At 31.2% G+C, this 25,376-nt stretch overlaps 2 protein-coding genes across 2 annotated transcripts; both read left to right on the top strand.

Moving 5' to 3' along the window:
* Window positions 1–5,506: 5,506 nt before the first annotated feature.
* Window positions 5,507–9,885, top strand: LOC123907776 (transcription factor bHLH157-like). The gene is made up of 10 exons (XM_045958152.1): window positions 5,507–5,760; window positions 5,904–5,993; window positions 6,364–6,424; window positions 6,519–6,563; window positions 6,756–6,815; window positions 7,263–8,657; window positions 8,780–8,881; window positions 8,990–9,127; window positions 9,212–9,337; window positions 9,426–9,885. The coding sequence occupies exons 1-10, from the start codon at window positions 5,642–5,644 to the stop codon at window positions 9,549–9,551; spliced, it is 2,262 nt and encodes a 753-aa protein (XP_045814108.1). The 5' UTR covers window positions 5,507–5,641; the 3' UTR covers window positions 9,552–9,885.
* A 10,274-nt stretch (window positions 9,886–20,159) lies between these two features.
* LOC123907766 (aluminum-activated malate transporter 10-like) lies at window positions 20,160–23,070 on the top strand. Its single transcript, XM_045958143.1, has 6 exons — window positions 20,160–20,591; window positions 20,839–20,979; window positions 21,281–21,553; window positions 21,728–21,834; window positions 22,053–22,196; window positions 22,341–23,070. Exons 1-6 carry the CDS (start codon window positions 20,288–20,290, stop codon window positions 22,806–22,808), a joined length of 1,437 nt encoding a protein of 478 aa, XP_045814099.1. The 5' UTR covers window positions 20,160–20,287; the 3' UTR covers window positions 22,809–23,070.
* The last annotated feature ends 2,306 nt before the right edge of the window (window positions 23,071–25,376 follow it).

Below are 25,376 nucleotides of genomic sequence, written 5' to 3'. Positions count from 1 at the left end.
GTATCATATTAATGTTCATCATTTTAAAAAAATAAGCTAATAACCAAGTTGAAGGTAACTAAGTTTTTTTTTTTTTTAATAAAAATTTAGAATGAGCTGATGATATTTCAATCTAAAATAAATAGAAAAAAATAAGAATTCAAAAAATGTAAACATATTTATACTCACCGGTCTTTAAGGGCATGAAGTAACAATTTTTATTTTTTTTATGTTTTTGTCTAACATACACGAGTGAGACAGATCTTTCATCTTGCATAAACTTATTTTTATCATTAGATTAATAAATCTCATCATTAAATGAATATGTCGCACAACATCTTATTTGAATTAATAATAAAATTTATAAATTCATTAATAATTATAGTAAAATTTGTCCTATTTTTATACACATAAACCCAACTTTTGTATCAATGATAAATTATCGCAGGGAAAAGTCATTTTAGAAGTCCTATTATGTTACTTTTTGTTCATTAGCTGGTAGTCATTGATTGAAAATCATTAGGCCGTTGAAATCAGCTGTGTGCAGCTTTTCATGTCAAACTGTTCTCCACTCTCCTTAATTTAATTACTAGTAGAATTTAGCGCAGCTGGTTTTATTTTATTTATTTATTATTTATTTAAGACTTTGTGGGATTTTTGTCCATGTACCATCAACTTCCTGCTACGGACATTAGCAAACAATAATCTCTTTCGAGTCAAACGGTACGAAATCAATCACAAAAATTGTTACGGATATTGAGACGATACTGATATCCACCATCGACCGGCGAACACACAATCCCTTCCTTGGCTAATTGCAAATCAATTGTGATGGTAATATGTGAATTTATAGTAATATATGATGCGATAGGATTAGCACCAACAACATCCGCTTGGTATGATAATTAAATATCACATGAAGATGAACCAATACTGGTTTCTCAGCAGCAACAAACATGAACAATTCATTGAATTGTTCTTCTCAAAGCATCTAGATCAACCACATAAAAAGCTCTAGAACAAAACTCAAAAAGACGCATAAAAAACTCTATAGAACAAAACATTAGAGGAGTTTTTTTCAAAGGAATTGAAAAGAAAATCCTAGACAAAACCCTAGCAGAGACTCTTCCCCTATTTTGTTTTCAATTGAATTATATATAGACTCACATTCTCAAATATCTTACTATATTTAAATAATCACATAAAATTTTGTAGTTATATTATTTTAGTACTATTTTATCAAAAATAAATTATTTTTTGTTTTATCTTACTTGTTTTTATCTATTCTTTTTTATTTTCTTCTTTTTCTTTATATCTTCTTTCTTATTTTCGTACATGTGCATAACAAATAAAAGACATTGTTGAGAACGCACGAATGAGCAAAGTCAACCCCTTAAATGGATTTTTGTTACCTTGAGGGGATTACTTTTGAATTTTTTTTTCAAAAGAAATAATGCATGTCTTTGGATTAGAATGGGATTATGTATGAAGACAAGATGTTCATACACAACAGCCATAAATTAAAATTAATCCCATATATTTTATGAATATGAAGAGTTATGATATAATCACGAGCACAATAAATAGGTAAATATTTTTTCTTATCTAATCTTTCAATTTTACCATACATGCGTATTTGGTTGATAATAAAAAAAAAATATGATCAATTCCCATGAACTCAGTTGGTATGAACATTATACTATGTGAAGGAGCTGAGTTCGAAACCCGAACACTCCACTTATTCATCTTTAATATGGACTTTCTAGTCAATAAACTACTTGATAAATTAAAAAAAAAATGATGACCACAATTTTTCTTCATGTTAATAATAATAATAAAAAAAGTGATGAACACAATTTTTCTACATTTAATAATACTTTTTTATTTTTTCTCTCCCCAGTTTCTTATAGTTAAATTGTTTTGGTGAAAAAAATAAAATAAACGAGTCTCTTAATTATTTAGTTCAAAATTCGGTAAATATGAAAGAAAAAAATGTTGGGAGAGATCAATCCCTGAAATAAATATCAATTATTTCAAAAACTTAATCATTGTATATGCGTGTAGAGATACATTGATTTACTAAAAAAAATTACTCATCGTAATCTCTACTAAAAAACACGAGTATTAAAAAAAATTATTGTAGTAATATACTCCCTCCGGTCCTTATTATAAGAAACACTTTGACAAAATCACACAGACCAAGGAAGATAAATTTTCTCATTAATGATTCTAACATTTTATGTTATATTCCAAAACTAACTTTTGACTAGCATGAGAAATAGGTCTCTCTAATTAATGCACTAGCATTAGAATGAATTATTTGATTGTATTTAATAAGGGTACAAATGGAATTGTGTCAAAGTGTTTCTTATAAAAAAGACCAAATAAAAATTCCAAAGTGTTTCTTATAAAAAGGACCGGAGGGAGTATTTGTTTGAATTGTATGTTACTATTACTAAATTATATCCTTAATTTATTAAATGTACTCATGTGACATTTTATAAGTAAATTTAACCTTTTTTATGTTGATCGCATATTATATTTCAGATACATTAATTATGCAATAAACCTAAAAAAAAAATATTGTAGTAATATATTTGTTTGAATTGTATGTTACTATTACTAAATTATATCCTTAATTTATTAAATGTACTCATGTGACATTTTATAAGCAAATTTAACCTTTTTTATGTTGATTGCATATTATAGTTCAGATACATTAATTATGCAATGAATATAAAAAAAATGAAATTTGCTTATAAAATATCACGGAGAGTGTTTTCAATATTGATTTTTCATATTCCAATGCAAATTTGTGGTATTAATGAAGGATGTAGTTGGAAAAAGAATAATAAATGCATATAGAAATTTAAAAAGAGTCTTATACTCGGTAATACTCCATTCGGCCTCATTTATAAGCAAAAATCAACAAAAAAATTTGACCTTAAATATAAGCAAAAGTTGTCAAAATCAACTTTATTAATGTTATCTTCCAAAATTACCTTCATTAATTGTTCTACTTTTTTTAACATAATTGTAGAGTTCCAATACAAATTATAAGATCATTTTAGGAATTTCAATAGAAACATCACATGAAATTAAGACAAAAAAGCTACTCCTTAGTAAATGTGCAAAATGAAATTTTGACTTACAAAAGAGGCCGAAGGGAGTAAACCCATTTGGACTCATACTCTGAGTTAACCCATTCAACAACATAATCTTTTTCATACTTGGTACTGAAATAATGAAAAGCGAATTGTTCCCCTCTCTACCAGTTTGTCTGCGCTCAGCCTCTGTTTTCTCCATTTTCTTCAAAGATCTCAATCTCTACATAACAAAAAAACTATATAAGCTAATTTCACAATATATTTTGTATATATTAAAATTTGAAGATGACTTACATGTTTTGCAAATTTTGCTTTTACTTTCACCCAACTCAGACCCTCCTCATGATCAAAGTAATCAGCATAAATCTATTGTGCTTCAGTGTAACACCTAGCAGTTTCTAAATAAAAATGATCCTTGAAATCACTCAAATTGTCATTAACGAGAATCTGATTCCAAGATAGTTACTGTGAATCTTTTGTTGTCTTTTTGTTCACTTTCGTTTATAGTAATATATGGGCAATTAAATGGCTCCCACAAATGGGCGGTGGGATTGATCCTCTTGGATTAGTCGGTCATATCCTCTTACTTAACAATAATTAAATATTAATCAAATATATTTTTTAAGTCATTTCATATTTATAAGTTAATTAACCCGCTAATTTTACCAAAAACTACAAATTCAATCAACTACATTATTCGCTACTACATTTATCTCTAAATATAAGACCCTCTTTAAAAATATCTTGTCCTTTTTTATAAGACTTTGTTTCAATTTTCAACCTCATTTATTATTTTAACTTTTTTCTAGTCTTACATGATAAAACATAAAGAGATTCTTTATTTTAAACGATAAACTTGTAAAAATATTTACTGTCAATAAATTTACTACTAGCTAGCTACTATCAACTTTTTTAGCTCCCATAATTTTTTTTGAACGAAACAAACTTAATGCATTTCATTAATCACTAAAAGTTCAATATATGAAGAAACAATTTCAAATCTATGAAAACTAGTCCAAGAATTGGCCGCCCTAGTTAGCGTATAAGCAACCAAATTCACTTGTCTCCTAATAAACTTAACTTCAAAGTTTGCACAACAATCCACTCACCCCAATGATCAAAAGCAGTTCATCCAACTTGACTTGGAGTTCTAACGACTAACATTATCATTCCAGTTGTGCCATATACTTCAAAAAAGCGTAGCCACTCTACCTATAGTTTCATAATCCTCATTCCGACACATAGCAAATACTCTATCGGTCGCGCTACCTTGCTGACACGCTGCGGAGACCATGACAGATGACAACCCGGCTGTTTGCTAGCTAGACCGAGCAGAAGCGCAGGTGAAAAAAGTGTGTACATTATCTTCTACCTCCTATTCACACAAAGGGTAATGAATTTCACAATCGACGTTACGTTCTAATAATCTACACCTCGTTGGAAGGCATCCCCTACACAATCGCCAAAGAAGATGACATGCTTTATGTGGAGCGTGCGATTTCCATATCCCCTTCCGATTACCTTCCACGTGGTATTTATCACTACGAATTTAATCAACGGAGTCGTATATCTAGGAACGAAGTTAGTGTGAGTTAGCTTATTAACTATATATCCGTTTTTTTTCCAAACAAGACATAATGTTGAAATTTAATAAATTAATAAATAAAATTTGGTAAAAACAAAAATGCTCTTACCTTTGCAAATACCGTTGCTTTTGTTATATAATAATATACTTCCTCCGGCCACAAATATAAGCAAAAATGTTTTTTTTTTTAAAAAAAATTCATTGAACAACAAATGAATTTGGACTATAATACAGATCGTATATACTCCCTCCGGTCCTATATTTAAGAGAAAATTCACTTTTTAGATTCATTAAGAATTTAATGTATTTGATCTATAATATTGTCTAAATACATTAGATTCTTAATGAATCTAAAAAGTCAACTTTCTCTTATATATAGGATCGAAAGGAGTATTTATTATTCAATAAATCTAAAAAATACATTTTTTGCTTATATTTGTGATCGGAGGAAATACTCCGATTAATATTGATATTCTAGTAGTAGTATTTGAAAAAGAAAAACAAATCTTTTTTTGTTGATGTTAGCAATGAATGAGAATATTTTGAAATTATGAACAATTATAAGCAGATGACATAATAAAGAGCAAAAGTGATTTGAGTGGGACCCAATGGTAGGGAAGTTGATTCTGTAATTGTGTTGGAAATTGGAAGCTAGGGAATGAAATAGTACTGTTTGTAGTGAACTTTGGTTTCTTTGTCCCTATACAAAGACCTACATACAGTACTATTATTAATACTAGTATTATTAAATAATTCAATGTACTAATAATTTACACCATTTAGATTTGATTGGAAGTGAAAACAAGACAAGACAAATCTGACAACATTTTTATTCAGTGTTTCTCTTTCTCCTTTTATTCCTTTCATAGCCATTTTGTGTTGTGTTCTTTTTTGACACTTCACATTTCACCAATTTTGTGATCATCATCTTTATAGATACATAAATAAATAACCCTTTAGTTAGTTGCAAATGGAAATGGCAATGACAGTGCCTTTTAGTTTAAGGAATAAGCTTAAGACTCTTTGTGCTTATGGTGATGGTTGGTCTTATGCCATTTTTTGGCGTTTTCTTGAGAAGAATCCTCCTATGTAAGCTTCTTGTTTCCATCTTTTACATTTCACTATTGTTTGATACTCCCTCCGTGACAGAATATAAGCAAAATTCGCTTTTACGGAGGAGTATTTCTCAACTTAGTTATTTACTTGCATGTATGAAATTGTTATTCCTATAGGTTGTTGAATGTGGAAGAAGCATACTATGAAGAACAATTAGGAGAAGGGATTCAAAACATGATTCCACAAGTGCATTTTTTGGGTGAAGGGTATGTATGCTTCACACTGATTTATTTATTTATTTATTTTATAATTTTTATAACTATTGGTGAGAAATATATACCGGATTTGTCAATGACTAATTTCCACCGGTGAACCTGACTAATCACCATTAGTCTGAAACATACATCGCTTAAGGGGTTTGAGACTCTGAGTTTAGTTTCCACTACGACCAATGTAATGTTGGTCACTGATTTATTGTTTAGTTTTTCATGTTTCTAAAATCTCTAATTTCCACCAAAATCTATTAGATAAATTAAGTTAGATTTTTACCAAATGCATCTTTCACACCTGAAAAAACTTAATTATTAATGAAGAATAAACAAAAGGGCTAATGCAGTTTTGATGTTTTTCTTCTAGAATTGTTGGTGAAGCTGCTTTCACAAAAAAGCACAATTGGTTGCATTCAGTTAGTTGTGAGGTATATAGTTTTCAATTTCAACTGTTATAATTTCAGATTTCAACTTTTCTTGCTTTTGTTTTACTAAATTACTTGAGGATTTCTTCTTCTGAAGGTTGATTCTGGATTGTATCAACAATTCTCCTCTGGTATAATAAAGGTACTAAAATTCATCAACAAGGAAAATGTATTTCATAACTTTGCTGAAATGTAATTATTTTGTTTAAAGTCACCAAATCAATTGTAATAATAACATAATAAGTGTCTTGATACCATATTAAGTATAATTATTTGATAATCTTTCTTGTTTAAAGCTTTTATATTGATGAAAATTTCTGATTCTGATTTGTAGACAATTGTGGTTATACCTGTCAAAGCGTGCGGAGTGGTACAGTTTGGATCCAGAAATACGGTTAGTATCGCTAAATTATATGAACATCATGCAAATTTTTGGTAAGATACCGATAACCATGCTTTCATTCTTGAAGAGCTTGAAAGCATGGTTATCAGTATCTTACCATAAAAGCGAGTCATATCTAGATTCGATTCAAAATTAAACCTAATCGATGTGAAACCTTAGTATGTGTATCTGTTTTGGACATAAATCTCAATTCAATCTAATGAAACACCACGACCGAAACTTAATCAAAACCGACCAGTTTTTTTTTTGTCAACTTTGTATAGCCAGCTACTTTTTTTTTGTCATTTGATTTATGACTTGATTCTTGAATTATTTTGATGTTCACACATGATATATCAGCTTATACTTTTGCTATTTCACTTATTTTTACATCAAAATATCATATTTTTCTATATTGTAATATTGTACTAATGGATCATAATACTTTCACTTCTGCAGATTTTGGAGACAAATGACTTTTTGGATCAAACACGAAGTTTACTCAAGGAGATAGACGATATCGGCATGATAGGCGACTCAGAAAATGACGTTTTTCCATTGGATTTTACAAATGATGATCTCGATGGATTGTTAGCTTCAATTTCCTCAGAAAATTCATGTGATTGGAATCTCAAATATTTGCACGATGAAAACCGTAACGATCTGAGAGAAGTTTTTCCTTCTTGTGAAGAAAGGATAACTTCACCAGAATTCGATTCCTCGTCACTTAGTGACCAATTGAAATGTACCATAAAAGCTTTTTTGGAGCCTAACTCTTCTATGGACAACTTGATTTCCCAAAATACCCCCCTTTTCGATGAAAATCTTTGTTTCGATTCATTGGAGCAACTATTTGCATCCGAAACAATAGCACAGGAAGTGTGCACTTCATTTGCTAGCAGCATAGTTCATGATTCATCGTTGACCTCATTGCAAAATTCAATGGATAATGTTGTGACAGAAGTTGATTTACCAGCAAGTTCTAGTACACTCAATGGAATCTCTAGTAGCTTAGAGCCGATCGATATGTCAGCAGAAATTTTGAAGTTCAGTTCTATGGATGATCTTTGTCAATGCTTTGCTCCTTCACAGAAAGCTACCAGTAGCTGCAGAACAATGATTCAATTGAATAATAACGTTTCTGAAAGGATAAAATTTATTCCTACTTGTTCTGATCTAGGCCTACCCGAGAAAGAAACATCGGTAGTAATACATAGTTCCGAGAATGATTTCTTGGATAACATGGAATTTAATTTAGGATGTGATCAAGGTAGTGAATGGTGGGTGAATTTACTTACACCACTGGTGAGTGCGGCTACTGATAATACCGGCTTTTCTGAATGCATATCAGAGTGGAATACTAGTACACCGACCGATAATACTCGGAAGAGGCTATTCTCAGAATTAGGAATTGAAGAGCTTTTGAGAGATGAAACAAATTACATCAATCCTTTTAATAGTTCTAGTTTTGAGAATGAGTTATCATCATCAAATAAGAAGCATATGGTGGAATTTTCACCTATGAATATAACTTCATCACATTTCGGAAACCTTGCCGGAGCTGAAACTAGAGCAAACTTGATTCATTCGGGTTCGGAATTGGACAAGTCCAATAGTGTTTTAACGATGAAAGATACATTCCCGAAATTACAAGTAGGGGTGTTGGTTAATGATCGAAATAGCATCAATATCGAGAGTGCTGTTCCGGTACACCCTAGAAGATCAGAAGAGCCTACGAAACCCACAAAGAAGAAGGCTAAGCCGGGGGAAAGTACTCGACCGCGACCAAAAGATCGGCAACAGATCCAAGACTGTATTAAAGAGTTGAGAGGAATCATCCCTCATGGCGGAAAGGTAAACGTCTACATGCATGCATGCGATGCTAAATTTCCAATCTCATAAAAAAAAATCCCCTAATCAATGCTAAATTTCTTTTTTATATAACATGCTGACAAATATTTTCTTTGATATTACAGTGTAGCATTGATTCTTTGTTAGACCGAACGATCAGATACATGCTTTTCTTACGCGGCATCATTAAATATGCAGACATACTACAAGAGCCTAATGAGCCTAAGGTAACTAACTAATCAAACTAATTTTGAACATTATATTAATTAAGCATGCATAATCTTCATTAGTCATCAGAAGAAATGATTTTCGGCTTCTTTTTTTCGTATGTTTAGCTTATTGACCAAGAAAATGAAGTGATTCCAAAAGACAAAAACCATGGTGCTACATGGGCATTTGAAGTAGCAAACCAAACAATGGTTTGTCCGATTATAGTTGAAGACATGAATCCACCTGGCCAAATGCTTATAGAGGTAAGATTACGAGAAAGAACGCATGTGGTTTGATTATTCGACAATCTATGTTATGCGAATTGAATTGGCATTGTTCTGTTGCAGATGCTTTGTGAGGATCAAGGTTTCTTCCTTGAAATAGTCGACATAATTCGAGGTTTTGGGCTGAATATTTTGAAAGCAAAGATGGATTTAAGGAAGAATAAGCTATGGGCGCGTTTTATAGTTGAGGTAACTAAATCGAATGTTGGCTTACATATTATATTATACGTAACTAACTAGTATAACTAACTTTTACGTCTGATATATCGTGTAACAGACAAATAGACATGTTACAAGGATAGATGTGTTTTGGTCACTTATCAATCTTCTACAACAACCGAACACTGCCGGAATTGATTCTTCTAATAAGCATGGCAATATTATTCCTTCCAACATTGCTTAACCGTGGCGATTAAGATGCACTGAAGTAATTTCGGAACTACATTAAGCACATAATGTTTTGGAAATATAATATATGGAAAAGAAGAGAATTAGCATCACATTTCTGCAGATTCTGGAAACATAATCTGTTTGTACATAGATTAGTACACACTAAGCAAATAACTTAAGTGATAAACAGTGAGCATATCCACACATAGATTAGCTATGTTTGAAGAAGCTTTTACATATTCAAGAATTTATTGTTAGATTCTTGTGTCCATAAGGATATGACAAATAAATTAGTTGGTTTGTTATCTCAATTCTGAAGTGGCTAATATAATTAATTTCATCAGCATGCACCCAAATTCATTTCCAATTATAGTAACAATTATTATTAGGTTATAGTTAGGTTGATTTACAATTATTAGAATTTGTAAGGTGAGAAGAACTGATATCACTTATAAAATCATTTTTTAGACTTTATCTCATCTAATATGAGACTTTTGAGTGGTCCGATAAAGGTGATCTGATATCCAGTGACTCAACAGATTTGCATAAGTTTAAAAATAAGTTAATTCAAACAAAATGTAAATCAATCTTTATAAAATTTGCTTGTAAAATGATGATCGACTCTACTTATAAACTCATTTTTAGATATTATTTCATAATATTGAACTTTTAAGTCTTAACAACAATACCACGTCTGCAACATTGGTGGTATAATTAGATTGTATCATTAGTGATATGGTAGTATTCAAATATTTTATTAATAGAGAATATTCAATGATGACGAATCCTAACAAATTGTGACACATTCATTGCGCAAATAAAACACTGAACTAAAATCATGTTGCATCATTGTATTGTTGCTAATGTACGTTAGAATATTTTCTAATATTTTGTGGGCTGCAATCAATTGTGGGTTTTGGTTTTAATAAAAACGGATTGATGTTGTTGTGATCCATTTGATGATGCTTAAGCCCGATAATTGTGATCAGTAATAATGGGCTTGAACACTAATTCTGATTTGTGTAGAAACAAAGTGTAGGCCCAACTCTAGAGTCCATGATGGGTGGTACTAGGGTTGTTATCTTATAAATAGATAGGCTAGGTCCCCTTTGCCGTCACGTTGTCAAGCTAGCAATAAGCTCAACACTCATTTGTTGTCTTCCCCATCAAAGACCTCAAAGACTGGAGCATGTGATTAGGCAGAGGAAGACCTTGTCTAGTATATCGATGTTTTCGATATTGGTGCGCTTCCGGTAACGATGGTTTGTGATTATGATTATCAAGTAAGTGTGTTCTAATTTCATATAATATATCGATCTCTAAATTGTTATTTATTACATGTGGTATCAGAGCTTCTATTATATTATAAACCCTAATTTCGAATTTGCCTTTTTGTTTCATGTTATGCTACTATATAATGAATCATAGATTCATAGCCATGTTTGATCAATGAGAAAATTTTATTCGGCTATATTTTGTTTTTCTCAATCAATCACGTTTTATCAATCTGGTGGCATTGAAACTTTTAATGACCCTACCTACCACAATTTTACATGAATTACCGTGTTTGGTTTTTTTTGTTTTTCGGCTCTTATATTTTTATGAGGTAATTTTCCTTTGTATTGTGCAGTTTACTTATATGTCTACATATATTGCTTCAGTATTTCTATACAGTTGTTATACACAATACCATAAATCTTATTCGATGTAGCCGGTTCTGGTGGAATCAAATTTGGGACAGATTAACTATGCCATGGACACCACATATATATTGTAGCTTTGTGTAAAAATAAGTTGGTCTTTTGAGCAATTATTAAAGGCAATTGAAAATTGAATTATCTTTGCATTGATTTATTATTAGAGTTTTTTTATTATGATATAATGGTTTACTGTTGATTTGTGAGCTGTTTGAGATGATATTGTCAAAGATCTTATCGTAAAGTCATCAATGCTCATCGACTCTATTTGCAAGGATGTAAGTCACACTCTTGAAGGTTAGTTGTGCAATTATTTTTCATGTTGTGACTTATTATACAATTGCATATAAGGAGAAATTTGTTTTCAATATCGTCTACTCCTTTTGAAATAATAAATGTGCAATTATATACTAAAGTTTTGTTGTTTTTCCAGAATATTCTAAATTAAGAAACTCTCTATATAATAATTAATTGATTTCATGTTATATACTCCAATTTTTTAAATTTTACTCTATTGAGTGTGAGTATTTCAAGTTTAATATTTTGAGAGTTTTATCCTGAAAAAATATAAATTTGTGTGACATTGTTTGACATGTCCATTGTGTGATAGAGAAAATAGTTGAATATTTATTTAAATATTTCAACACTATTTTGGAGCTGGGGCATTATATAAATAAATATTATAGCTCAGTGTTGTTGGGATCACTATGCCGGTGATCAACACTATTTTGGAGCTGAGACATTATCTGAAAACATAAATAAATAAGCTCAGTGTTGTCGGGATCACTTAGCCGGTGATCAACACTATTTTGGAGCTGAGGCATTATGGTATCTTAAGAACCATGTAATTTCTCTGGCTTTGAGGCATTTGAGAGAAATTATGTCTAAAATATTGGAGCTCGATGTTGATTAGATCATTATATCGCGGTAGTCAACATTGTTTTGGAGCTTGGACTTGTGGTATCTTATGGACCATAGAATTTCTCTAGCTTTAAGGCATTTGAGAGAAATTGAGGACTGACGAAGAAAATGATAGTATGGTTGAGATCACAAACATATCATTTTCTCGCTACACTCTACACAAATGACTAGTCGACGGAGTTTGGTGGTATTTGTAACTATGGAAGGTGTTGTATCGATAATGATATAATTACCGCTATGATTCGATATCATTTAACTTTTGTTGGACGGAGTCTTAATTAGATGTTGCATCTTGGGATCAATGTGGCCACGTTAAAATATGTTGTCAACCCGAGAGTCGTTTTCAAAATGTTTTCTTCAAATTAAATATACACAATTGATTTTGCCCAAGTGGGAGAATGTTAGAATATTTTCTAATATTTTGTGGGCTGCAATCAATTGTGGGTTTTGGTTTTAATAAAAACGGGTTGATGTTGTTGTGATCCATTTGATGATGCTTAAGCCCGATAATTGTGATCAGTAATAATGGGCTTGAACACTAATTCTGATTTGTGTAGAAACAAAGTGTAGGCCCAACTCTAGAGTCCATGATGGGTGGTACATGTCAACTATTTATAAATGTTTATAGAGACTTATATTGAGAGTCCTATGTTATTTATAAAAGTTCGGGACTATTTGCTTTATATCCTCAATTGATTTAAAATTGAAGTCTCTTATTTTTCCGCTGCGTAAATTTGCATATATTATTATATTGAGTTGATTGTTTCACAGTAATGATCTTTTATGAGTTGACTGTTTAACAGTAATGATCTCTCTCCCCAACTAAAGACATATAGTTATATGTGAAAACTTTTAATTATTGATTCCTATGCAAGAAATTTCGTGTGTTGGTATAGGCCGTTACCACCAAAGTGGGACCGCTTATATTGATTGATGAGATTTTCTTTGCAGTTTGAGGAATGGTTTTAATTATAACATGTAATTTTCTGCCCAAAGGTGATTATTATATGTTACGATTAAAAAAAAAATAATAATAATTTTAGATGAAGTTATTGGAGGATGTATTGATCGGAGGAATTTGCCTGCCTAAAGGTGACAAATCTCAAAGTTCAATGTATACTCATTGATTAACTCATCTGAGGTTTTGACTGAGGATTTGACCTTAGTTTGTACATTCTGCCCAAAGGTGATTGTACTATTATATTGGCCTCGTTGTGATAGCTTCTTGATTTTGAGCTACATCTTGTCCTTGAGATACTTGACTCATGAGGTTTTACTGAGATATTAATCTTAGTTTGTGCATTCTGCCCAAAGGTGATTGCACTATTATATTGACCTCTTATGATAATACTAATGCATTCTGGTTTTAATTCAAGTATGAATTTCTCCACATATAATTGTTATGCTTCCATCAAAATTTTAAACATCGATATACTAGACAAGATCTTCCTCTGCCTAATCACATGCTCCAGTCTTTGAGGTCTTTGATGGGGAAGACAACAAATGAGCGTTCAGCTTATTACTAGCTTGACAACGTGACGGCAAAGGGGACCTAGCCTATCTATTTATAAGATAACAACCCTAGTACCACCCATCATGGACTCTAGAGTTGGAGCTCAAATATTTTTATATTTCAAATAATTTCAAATTGATAAAAGGAGTTAATATAAAATTCAAACTCCCACTAATCAAGCATATCAAAAGAATATAAGTTTGTGATTATGATTATCAAGTAAGTGTGTTCTAATTTCATATAATATATCGATCTCTAAATTGTTATTTATTACAGCTAATGCTATATATATAATTTTAATTAAACAGAATAAACTTTGTTGAGAGCAAAGTTGGGAGTGGAAGAAAATGGTGACCAAAGAAAGAAGTGAAAAGTTTTAGAATATTTTCAATTGTACCTAACTCTTTTAAGGTTTGGATTGTCGACGCTTATAAATATATATTCATATTATCTCTCATTTAATGGAAGACTACACATACCCTCACACTCAACACTATTAGGTTTAGCGTATGAAGATAAATGGTGAGTGACTGATAGCCATCCCTATCGCTAATAGCAACTGGCAGAATAGATATTAAAAAAAAAAGACTAATATCATCTTAAAAATTTAAATTGGTTCATAAGTACGATCTTCCTTACATTGTAAGATGAGTTTTTAACAAAAAGCACTTATGATAGTTGCTTTGTCTTTTCAATAAAGTTGTGAAGAAGTAGCTAAATAAGTGCTCTACAATAAGCAGGGGCGTGGCCAAGTTAAAAGCTGTCAACCTTTAATTTAACATTGGTCCTCCCTTTTCTCTCCCACTAAAATTTGTCAATTTTTTTACATATAAAATTAAAAGATCTTTTACTTGGCTTTAATTCCATTTGGGCTCCTTTTAGAAAATTCCCTAGCTATGCTCTACAGGTGACAAGTAAGTGACTACACAAAATCTCTATATTTTAAATTCTGATCCTTTACTTATCTCCAAATGTTTAAAGCTTTTGTAAAATAATATGTCCTATTCATGACCTAATTCAGTGGGTTAATTATCATGTTATTCCTCTTCAATTGACTTGGGAACTTAAACTATAATAGATTATTTTTAGGCTTAAATGCAGTTTTGTCCCCCCTATTTTGATTAAATCGGAATTTTACCCTCCTGTTTAAAAACGCGGACTTTTACCCCCCTGTTTTATAATTTTTTGGATTTTGCCCCCCCTAATATTCTGCTTTCGAGTCACAACTTCAAATCTTCGCACACAACTCAATTTGGATGAATAATTCACCAAACGGATATCGAAATGACCGTAATCGAGTTATCTTTCCACAGAATCAAACCCCACTAAATTCGGAGTTACAAATAGAGATTAATTACCGTTTTAGTGAAGGTATGTCCCCAAAAATTCTGCAAAAATCTGCTTTCGAGTCACAACTTCAAAGCTTCGCACACAACTCAATTTAGATCAATAATTAGAGGTTTGATTTCTGACTCATGCGTATGAAGAAAATTCGGTTGAAATGAGAGAATTCATCTTGTGCACCTCCAAATTCTCCGACGAAAATTAATCACCACTAACGACGGCGGAAACTTGTATCAATTTTATGATAACTAAAAAAATCACAACCAAAAAATTGCAGCGGGAAGCAATTTGTGTTGGGCAAAAGATTCTGTGTATATTTGGTATCATATCAGAATCACAGATCCACCATAATTTTGAAGAAATTATATAATATAACATATAATTTTTTAAAAATTATGGTGGATTATCATGATTATGATTCTAATATACCCACAATAACACTAAAGATAGACTATGTAGAATTTGTGGTAAAATCAAGTTTGGCTAACCAAAAGTGATTCTAGTAGGTCCAATTTTTTATTTTACTTTTTAGTCTCTAGTAGGTCCAAATTAACAAGCAACTAAATGACTAATGAGAATGAATTCTCTCGGTTAAAACATAGGCGTAGTAATGCTCACACAATGACACAAACACAGATGAGTTCGCCTACATTCACCATATTCATGCATTCATGCAATCAATTTTTCGTAGTCGTTTGATTAAGATTAGATGGTGAAAATATAAGCTCAATTTTATAAAATATGAATTAAAATTATCTTTTTTAAAATATCTTATCAAAATTGGACGACTATCAATATTCGTGAATACATGAATGCATGAACACTTATTTAATCCAATTTCCACAAACACACGGTTCTTGATAGCTGCAGCTCAATTATTTATTTATTTTTGTACAAATTCCTTTTTTATTTAATTTTATAAAAAAAAATAAAATGACATGAGTCATCCACACGTACCGGTTCCGGACGCATGATTTGTACAAATGGTTTGGCAAAGTAAATTGTTGCAACAAGCAATTTTATATGTTAATTAGGGACTAATTAAGTTAGGACATATGAACAAAAGCAACTTTCTACTAACTTTTGAAGAATAGTGCGCAAGATAAGGGCTCTTTTCTATATGTTATCAAAAGAGACCAATATTAAGTCCTTATATTAAATTCCACTACTCTCATTTGTGGTTGTTGTCAAAATTTTGAAAGCTTTTTTAAATAAAAGTGGTCCTATTCATGACCTAATTCATTCCCTTAATGTCTGCGATTTCTTTTGGATCCTATATATTTAATCCTTGTATAGTATACATACATCAGAGGAGAATATCTGACCACTAAGAATCAGGTGAAGACTGTGTGTGCGGTACAACAGGCAAAGCAATGCTAGACATGGTGCTCCATCCAACTCCCCACCATGCATGCTCCTATATCACATTTTGTTTATATAATTATGTTGCAATTATATTATCATACTAAATCTTGGTTTTTTAATCAAAGAATACTAAATCTTGTTTTAGGTCGTGTACTAAACAAAAATCTAATTTACCCCTGGTTAGAAATTCATAAGCAACTGATGTGAGACTTCTTAAATACCCCCTCACGTCTAGCACTATTGGGCTTGGGGCACGGATATAAATGGTGAATAGCCAGCTCATATTCTTGATAGAAGGCGGTCCAACAGATCGTGAAGGAGTCTATATGATACCATCAGAGAATTGAGAGTTGGGTCTAACTCAACCCTACAAAACTGACTTGTAAGATGATGATTGTCTCTACATTATAAACACATATTCAGGTTATCTCGCAACTGATGCGGGACTTCTTATCACCATTTGCGTGTGAAGAAAATTTAAGTGAGGAGAATTCACTCTGTGTATCTTAGAAGTTCTTCTATAGAAGTTATCGTTACGATATGGAAACTTCCTACGTATAAGTGCATAACATATACACATTTATTTATCTTAGAAGTTCTTATGTTGTAGCATAAGTGTAATTTGAGGAAATAAATAAATAAAGTCTCACATTTATTTATTTGATTCATTGTAATTTATTTTTCATCACTATGTAACTGTTAAGTTACTATGTAACCATTTTAAGTTTATGGGACAATAAATTCTAGTTAATCAACGTAAAATGAGAATACAACACTTTTTAGGCAGCCAAACAATCACATAGTGTGAATTCAAAGCATCTCATGATCATCATATTTCAAACTCCTTACAAGAAGGTTTTGAAGGCTATTGCGAGAACAACAAACCACTTTGCATCTGTGGCAGTAAGTTTGACTGCATCTATATATATAAATATTCTTCTTGTTTTTCAATTTAATATTTAACACTTAGCTTAATGGGAATTCACTTGTTACATGCAATGGTGTTTACTTGACAAATTTCGTGATGCCAATAATCTTCTAACTTGTTGCTAATTGATATAAGATCACTTGTTAATTTTTTATTTTATCAATTGATGGTTTTCTTCGTCAATTTGATTGTAACTGCTTTTACGGTTAATATATATGTGCACTGTCACTAATTAATGAATGAAGAATATAGGTTATATTAGTCATATTCATGTTATCAGCAGCGGACCTAGAGGTGGGCTGAGGTGGGGCACGTCCACTCCATCCAAAAAAATAATTTTTTTATAGGTAGAGTATTAATTTAAATGTATTATTAATGATTTTAAGTCACACAGTATACATATTTGTACAAATGTTAATGTAAATATTAATTTAGGGTTTATTATTGATAATTATAAATAACTCGATACATATATTAGTTCAAGTATTAGTCTAAATATTAGTTCATAATTAATTGAATTAATTTATTGTATTAGATAAAATTAGCAATTGAACTAGCATATATAAATATGAAATGACATATAAAAAAATTATGTTTAATTAATATTTAATTTTTTAAGTCCCATATTTTCACATTTGTTGCAATTTTAGTCATATCTCAATGTTTTATTTTTCTTTTTTGCAGTAAAAATAGTGAATTTTAATGCCAAAAAAATGTGAATTTTGGTCTCAAATTTGATATTTCATCTTTAGATTCAATGTTGGAGACAATAAATCACCTTTATGACCAAAAATCACAATTTTTAGAGTAAAAATATAGATTGTTAGTACCAAAATTGTAACATGAAAATAAAGAGACTAAAAAATTCAATTTGAAAATAGACTGACCTTTTTCCGGCCCACCTACAATATATTTTCTAGTCCCGCCACTGCATGTTATGGTGTTTTTGATAAAGGTTCATAACTAAATATGATTTTGAGAGTTATTTGACTATGAATTATGTTTTGAATATAATGGACTTTCTTTGTAGATTTTAAGTTTGATATGTCTATATTAAACTTGTTCTATTGTCTTGTTAGACTTTCAATTCTAACAAAATTACTTGTGTATATTAGAATATTTTATAAGTTGAAGCTTTGAATAAAAGAGAAACCTTATTACTGTTAATTTGGTTTAAGAGTGATAAAAGTATCACTAGTTCCTTTAAATAAATAATGGTCTTAGCATCATTATCCCTTGGATTGAAGATTGGTCTTAGTACCATATTGGAGTGACCTCAGTGTCATTATATTGATTGATATTGTAGTATCATCAATACATGTGGTATTGTAGTACCACATGTGGTATCGTAGTACCGTTGATTCATAGATTGAGGTTGTAGCATCAATCTGAGTGGTATTGTAGTACCACTGAATCACCGATAAATTATAGATTGATGTCGTAACATCAATTCGAGTGGTATTGTAGCACCATTCAAGATGTTGTATTCTTTGACCGATTTCTACAGTGCAGTAGCATATCGGTATACAGTTGTAACTGGTTTGTTTTATCCTGAGGACGGCGTGGTTGATAGTCTGCTTGCACAATTTTGGGCAGTGCCACGAAACGTCTTAAAGAGAGCGACCTAGTCCGCGACTCAACCCAGTAATCTCTTCGGTGGCTAAAAATTATTTTTTAACTATTTTTAAATCCGAAAACAACAATTTTCCAACCAAAATCCTCTCACTCTCCTCAACTACTTCCTTCACCATTCAACATTATCCCCTGCAAGTTGACGGTGGCGAAGGAAAAACTAATGTGGTCTTCATCTGTGATCTCTTATTGCCAGGTCTTGGATTTTGATGACTCATCATTGGCTCTAAAAAATCTTAGCTAGTGATTGTGTTCGCCAGCTTGTTTGACATTGGTTTCGTATGTTGGAGAGTTTGGAGGAGCTTAGGAGAAACATCAGGTCAGATGCAGGAATATACAGTAGAAATGATGAGTTCCCCTATACCAGCCGCATCTATCCATACATAAAGACCACCGTTGTTACTAATGTGATTAACTAAATAAAGACAAAGACAACGCCCAACTTGCTAAATCATTCAAATTACCTCATTTTCTCGATTTTATATTGTCGAAGAATAAAAATCTTTTTGTGAACTCAATGTTTTTTTAATGGTTTAATGAAGAGATGACAGAGTGTTAAAAAATATATGTAAATTCGAGTTCACTAAAATATCCTTTGCATACTCTATCAGATAGTCCACTCGCAATGCAGCAAAAAAATAGCCAAGTTCAACAAAAAAAAAGCCTTATAAAAACCACAATCAATCAATCGTAAAACCTAGGTTAGGTCGTAGGACCCTGATTGGTTGGTCTATTTCCACCCCTACTTATAGCTTATAAAAAATATTTACTTTTTCATACAAGTTTTTATTTTTATAAAACAAAAACAAATATTGGCCTATAGTCTACTCACGAATAATGAATTGGATAAAAACATTTTTACTATTAATGCATCACAAACATAATCGAGATGACCTACTAATCAATGAATTATATTTTTGTGTTACTTATATTTCACACGAGGGTATATTATATATATTAGTAGTATAGTATTAGTGTATGTATATATATACAAGAACCATATATGTCCAACAATTTGAACCTACTAAAAAAGATAGCACTTAAGTGTAGTTGTGCTCTTACATCAGCTTAATCTACAAAAGTTAGCACATTCTATTATCTCCAATAAACTAAAAATTAAAATATAACGTTTTGTCCTAATGTAATATTTAATATCCTCATGTTGAGACATGAGACACATTCACTTTCTTTCTATATAAATACAAATGATACTCTCTTGTTTAGTTAAATCTACAAGTCAATCATAGATTATTGGATTGGAGTGTTTGTTTGCCATTAATATAATTCCAGCAACATTTTAGAGTACAACATTGATTTGCTGGAATTTACACAAACAAACACAATTAAAGATGACTAATGATAAGGGAGTTGAATGGAGAATTAAGGTAGAAGATGGTCCATGGAAAAGAGCTGGAATTTCTTGTAGCATGTGGACATTTATAACAAGTTTTTATTTCAAGTTATGCAAATTTGTGAAGAAAGCTTGGGATATAGGTGTTAATGATCCAAGAAAATTTATCCACTGTGTGAAAGTAGGGTTAGCACTTGCAGTTGTCTCACTTTTCTACTACTTGAAGCCTTTATATGATGGAGTCGGAAAAAATGCTATGTGGGCTGTCATGACCGTGATCGTAGTTTTTGAGTACACCGCCGGTATGTAGTAGTGCTCACATTTTTAACTAGAAAAAATTGAATTACTCAAAGAAAATTTAGAACAAATTTTCGTCTACGATTTTATTACTAAGTGTTGCAGACGTTAAAATTAGAGATGAATTTTATTTTTTTCAGTCTCTAATTTTTTATTGTTACATAGTATAATTTTTTTTTTTAATTGTTAAAAAAAAATGAACAACTGAAATATTGAAACTTTATGATATTTTTATATATTATCAAATTGCAGGTGCTACAATATATAAAAGTATAAACAGAATATGTGGAACTACTCTTGCTGGACTTCTAGCCTTAGGTGTACAATGGGTTGCCAGTAGAGCAGGAGCAGAATGGGAGCCTGTAATTGTTGGAGCCTCACTCTTTCTGCTAGGTATATTATTTATAGAGATTAATTTTTATGCTCTCATTGTATGTATCTAATTAAATCGACTAAGATGTTACTTCTTTTAATTTGTTAATTGTGTCATAAACATTTTTTTTTTTTTGGATACCAAACATTTTATTTTAAAAATGTGATAAAATGCATGTGTAAAACAATATTACATAGTCAATATAAACAAATTAAATATTTTTTAAAAAATAATATGTATAATCATTTCCGATGTATATATACACTACCGATCCGTAAATATTGACCATCACTAATTTTATTATTTGATCTTTGTTTTCAGCTTCTGCGGTGACATTCTCAAGATTCATTCCAACTATAAAGGCTCGTTTTGATTATGGTGCTCTGATATTTATTTTAACTTTCAGCTTGGTTTCAGTATCTGGTTATCGGATCGATGAATTGTTTACTTTGGCAAACCAAAGAATCTCCACTATTATAATTGGAACTTCATTGTGTATAATTGTTAGCACAACTATTCGTCCTGTTTGGGCTGGTCAAGAACTTTATGTTTTAGTAACCGGAAATCTCGACAAGCTCGCTGATTCTTTAGAAGGTTTGTTTTTAAAAGAAAAGATTTTTCTTAAAATGAATGCATATACAAAATATTTAAAAGTAATCAAAATTCATCATAATTAAAGAACTCATCAAAATATTTACTTGCATATAGAGAACACATTGTAAATAAATGTACATAATATTAATCATTTGGTACATCTATGTGTTTCAGGTTGTGTGGCTCAATACTTTGAAGCCCAAACATCTAGTGAGGACTCTAACAAAAATCTCATGGGTTATAAGTGTGTGTTAAACTCCAAAGCAACCGAAGAATCACAGGTATACATTCGTTTCCGATATTTTTAAAATTTGTAAGATTTCATATTCGAATTTGAGTAAAAGTGTTCAGCCTAACGATATCTTCTAATCATCATAAAGTTAATGATAAAAATATAGAGAGTGTCAAAAAAAAAATATACATATGCTCGTGGTTGAAATCAAGCTTAATAATCATGCAAATATAATCAATTTAATAATATTTTGTTAAATAATTTCAGGCTAATTTAGCTAGATGGGAACCTACCCATGGACGCTTCAATTTTTGTCACCCATGGAAGCAATATCTAAAAATTGGTGCCACAATGCGTAGATGTGCTTTTTGCATTGATGCTCTTTTTGGATGCATAAATTCAGAAAACAAGGTACTGTATATATTGATTCCTCAATTAATTGGTTATATTATATCTATATAATTATTATTTTTCTCCCAAAATAATTAATTAATTTTTTGGGTACAAATATAGGGTAATAATTTTTTTCTAAGATACATTAAATTATTTTTGTAGACCTCAAATGACATCAAGAAGATTATGAGCATAACCTCAATGAAAGTGGGAATCAACTCTACAAATGTCTTAAAAGAGTTGGCAATTACAATAAAGAATATGAGAAAATCAAATAAACTTGATCTTCTAGTCATGGAGATGAATAATGCTGCACAAGAGCTTCAAAATTTATTAAAATCTTATCCAAACACACAAAATAATCCAAAAGAAGCATCCCTTGGTGAAGCAAAAATTGAAATCCCAATTATGGAAATTATTCAAGTGGGCACAATAGTTTCTTTGCTTAGTGAAATTGTAACACGTGTGGAAGACATTGTGAAAGAAGTTGAAGAATTATCAAATTTAGCTAAATTCAAAGAACCAAAGACTAAGTGTGACAAATCCAAACAACATTCAATGGATAGCAAGATCTCTCCAGAACAACAGAATGATGAGGAAGTTATTATCAAAACACTTCAAATGGTTTGAATAATGAGGAAAAATAAATAAATAAATAAGCAATACATATATTTGTGTATATAATCTTTGATCTATGACATATTGCATGATGTTACATGTATAAGAGATCGGTTATGTTATATATACAAGAAGAAAAATGGAAGTACCAATTACAAACCAGTTGTGTTTGTCTATGTGTAAACATAATTACCTCCAAAAATCATCAATATTGCATTACTATTTTTGTTTTAATTTGGAAATCAATTTAAGATGATACATTGAAAATGTGTTGTAAAACTTGATGTTGAGGAGTTCAAGGGACCGCACTGAACAACGACGTGCTAATTCAGTTGGGGTCAGGATCAAATGACACCAACTAGTTTGACATCAAATGTTACACTTCTCAATAACATTTTAACCGATATAAGTTTTATAAAATTCATCGATGTATTGAAAGTTTATATCATATAGATCATTTATGTAAAATTTCAGACAAATTCAAAATAATTTGATATGTTATCAAGATATATCAAAATTAACAGTTTGCATCTTTTTTTATATGTCTTAGTTTTACTAGTATTGTATTTACCGAAACTTTCAACATAGAATGTAAAACTTTCAACAACTACAGGAAGGAAAAAAAAAAAAGAGAGAGAGAGATAAGGAATCATCTTGTCTCCACCCCCTCTCCATTTTGAATCCATTTGTCGGACTTTCAATAACAAGAACTCAAGGCGAAGCTGAACTCGCACAGGGCCTAAAACATTTATGGTCTAATTGTTACTAGTAAAACAAATATTGTTCAAAAAATAATTTAAATTTAATAACTAAATTTAATAGACATAATCTTAATTTTCTAAGTAATTTTGCGATTAAAAAATTATAAAATACATAGGTGGCAGTAAGTCTTATCGTAACAATATATTGAAGGGTTAAATATATTTTTAGTCTTTACATTTTGGTAGACTTCTAAAAATAGTTTCTACATTTTTTTCTATTATATTTTTGGTCCCCATGTTTTTGCCGTTTCAACATTGGTCTCTATTGTGAAATTTTGGTTGACTGGATAGACGAAAAGTGTCACTTAAATGCCACGCAGATTCATTTAATGATGTGGATTGTAACGACCCAAATTTATTATTCACTAAGTAAGTGTTTATTTATTTGGTGACGTAACTTTTAAGTAAGATGGTAACTTTAAGTTATTTATCGAGAGTTTTAGTTAACGTGCGAGTTAGTGAGAGTTAACGCGAGTTGGGCCAAGCTATTGGGCTTGAGGCCCAATGGGCCTTGTCTCATGAGAGGGGGCGCTATTTATGGCCCTTAGAGAGAGAAAATGTCACATTTTGTGACTTTGAAGAGAAATGAAGAGAGAAGGGGGAGCAAGGAGTTAGGGCAAGAGCTTGGAGGAGAGATTCGAGGAACAATCGTTGAGCTTTCGTCGGATTAAGGTAAGAAAGTAGATTTCATATTCGTGGGTGATACGAGAAAGGGGAGAATGTCGATTTCTCCTTACCCGAACTTTCTCCACCCCATTTTCGTTTTAGTGTAGATGAGTTTTTCTTGATGAAAATCGAATCTAAGATTCATAACATGTTTAACATGCTCTTATCATGATGTATGAACGAATCTAATGGATAAAAACAGGATTTATAGAGGATTAAACTCAAGAACATTGTGTTCTTGAGTGTTTTGAGTAAATGTGGTAAATCTTTACTTTTTCGTAGTAAAAATGGTAGATCGGTGAAATGAACCGTCCTTTTGTGTTTACACATGTTTGTTACACTTGAATACAAAGTCATTTGGGGTTTATAACATGAAAAATGGGATTTTTGGGTGAATTTGGGTGAAAAACGCAAGGTTTGAGCATTCCTGACAGGAGGCCTTCGCTACGGCTCGCCACAACTCGCCACGAGCATGAGTTCCACTGGTGTGGTTCGCTACGGCTCGTCAGGCCTTCGCTCAGCTAACAGACTGGAAAGTCAACGGTTGACCTCATGGTTGACTTTTTGACAACTTTTCACCCGGAACCTATTTTACCCAGTTTTTTGCGTAGATTCCGATTCCGGAGTTTGTTTTGTGAGATAATGCATGATTAATACAATTAGCTTATATTTTTGGTATTGTGTTAAAATGCAAGTGAATACATTGTATGTAATAAACGATATATGTTGATGGTATGATTTAATTGTGTTCTTATGCAATTATTGTTGACGTGGTATGATGATTATGAAAGAAGTATATTAAGGTGTTAATTAACTTAATAAAGAAGAATATTAGAATCATGTTATTCTAATAAAGAAGTATATCGAATTATGTTATTCGATAAAGACGTATATTAAGGTATAGTGTTATCTTAATAAAGACGAAATGTCGGATAGTGTTCCACATTATAAATGACGAGCAAAATGCTAATTGTGTGAGTGCGAATTCATGAATTACATACATGCATTCATGAATTGTTGATGTATATTGGATATTCCAATAAAGACGGATATCGGATTATATTTATCCGATAAAGACGAATATTAGAGGTGAGATACTCTAATAAAGACGATTGTACCACATGCATTAGATATGTCTAGGGGACATAGCATG

This window comes from Trifolium pratense, linkage group LG1 (genome assembly GCF_020283565.1).
Source record: "Trifolium pratense cultivar HEN17-A07 linkage group LG1, ARS_RC_1.1, whole genome shotgun sequence".
NCBI lineage: Eukaryota > Viridiplantae > Streptophyta > Magnoliopsida > Fabales > Fabaceae > Trifolium > Trifolium pratense.
Note: the sequence above shows the minus strand (reverse complement) of the source record. Positions and strands in the feature narration are given on the sequence as shown.

Coding starts and splice junctions, on each gene's coding strand:
- LOC123907776 (XM_045958152.1), top strand. CDS start 5,642: ATGGAAATGGCAATGACAGTGCCTTTTAGTTTAAGGAATAAGCTTAAG. Junction 9,128..9,211: donor CTGGCCAAATGCTTATAGAG/GTAAGATTACGA, acceptor GTTCTGTTGCAG/ATGCTTTGTGAGGATCAAGG. Junction 9,338..9,425: donor GGGCGCGTTTTATAGTTGAG/GTAACTAAATCG, acceptor ATCGTGTAACAG/ACAAATAGACATGTTACAAG.
- LOC123907766 (XM_045958143.1), top strand. CDS start 20,288: ATGACTAATGATAAGGGAGTTGAATGGAGAATTAAGGTAGAAGATGGT. Junction 20,592..20,838: donor AGTTTTTGAGTACACCGCCG/GTATGTAGTAGT, acceptor ATCAAATTGCAG/GTGCTACAATATATAAAAGT. Junction 20,980..21,280: donor AGCCTCACTCTTTCTGCTAG/GTATATTATTTA, acceptor CTTTGTTTTCAG/CTTCTGCGGTGACATTCTCA.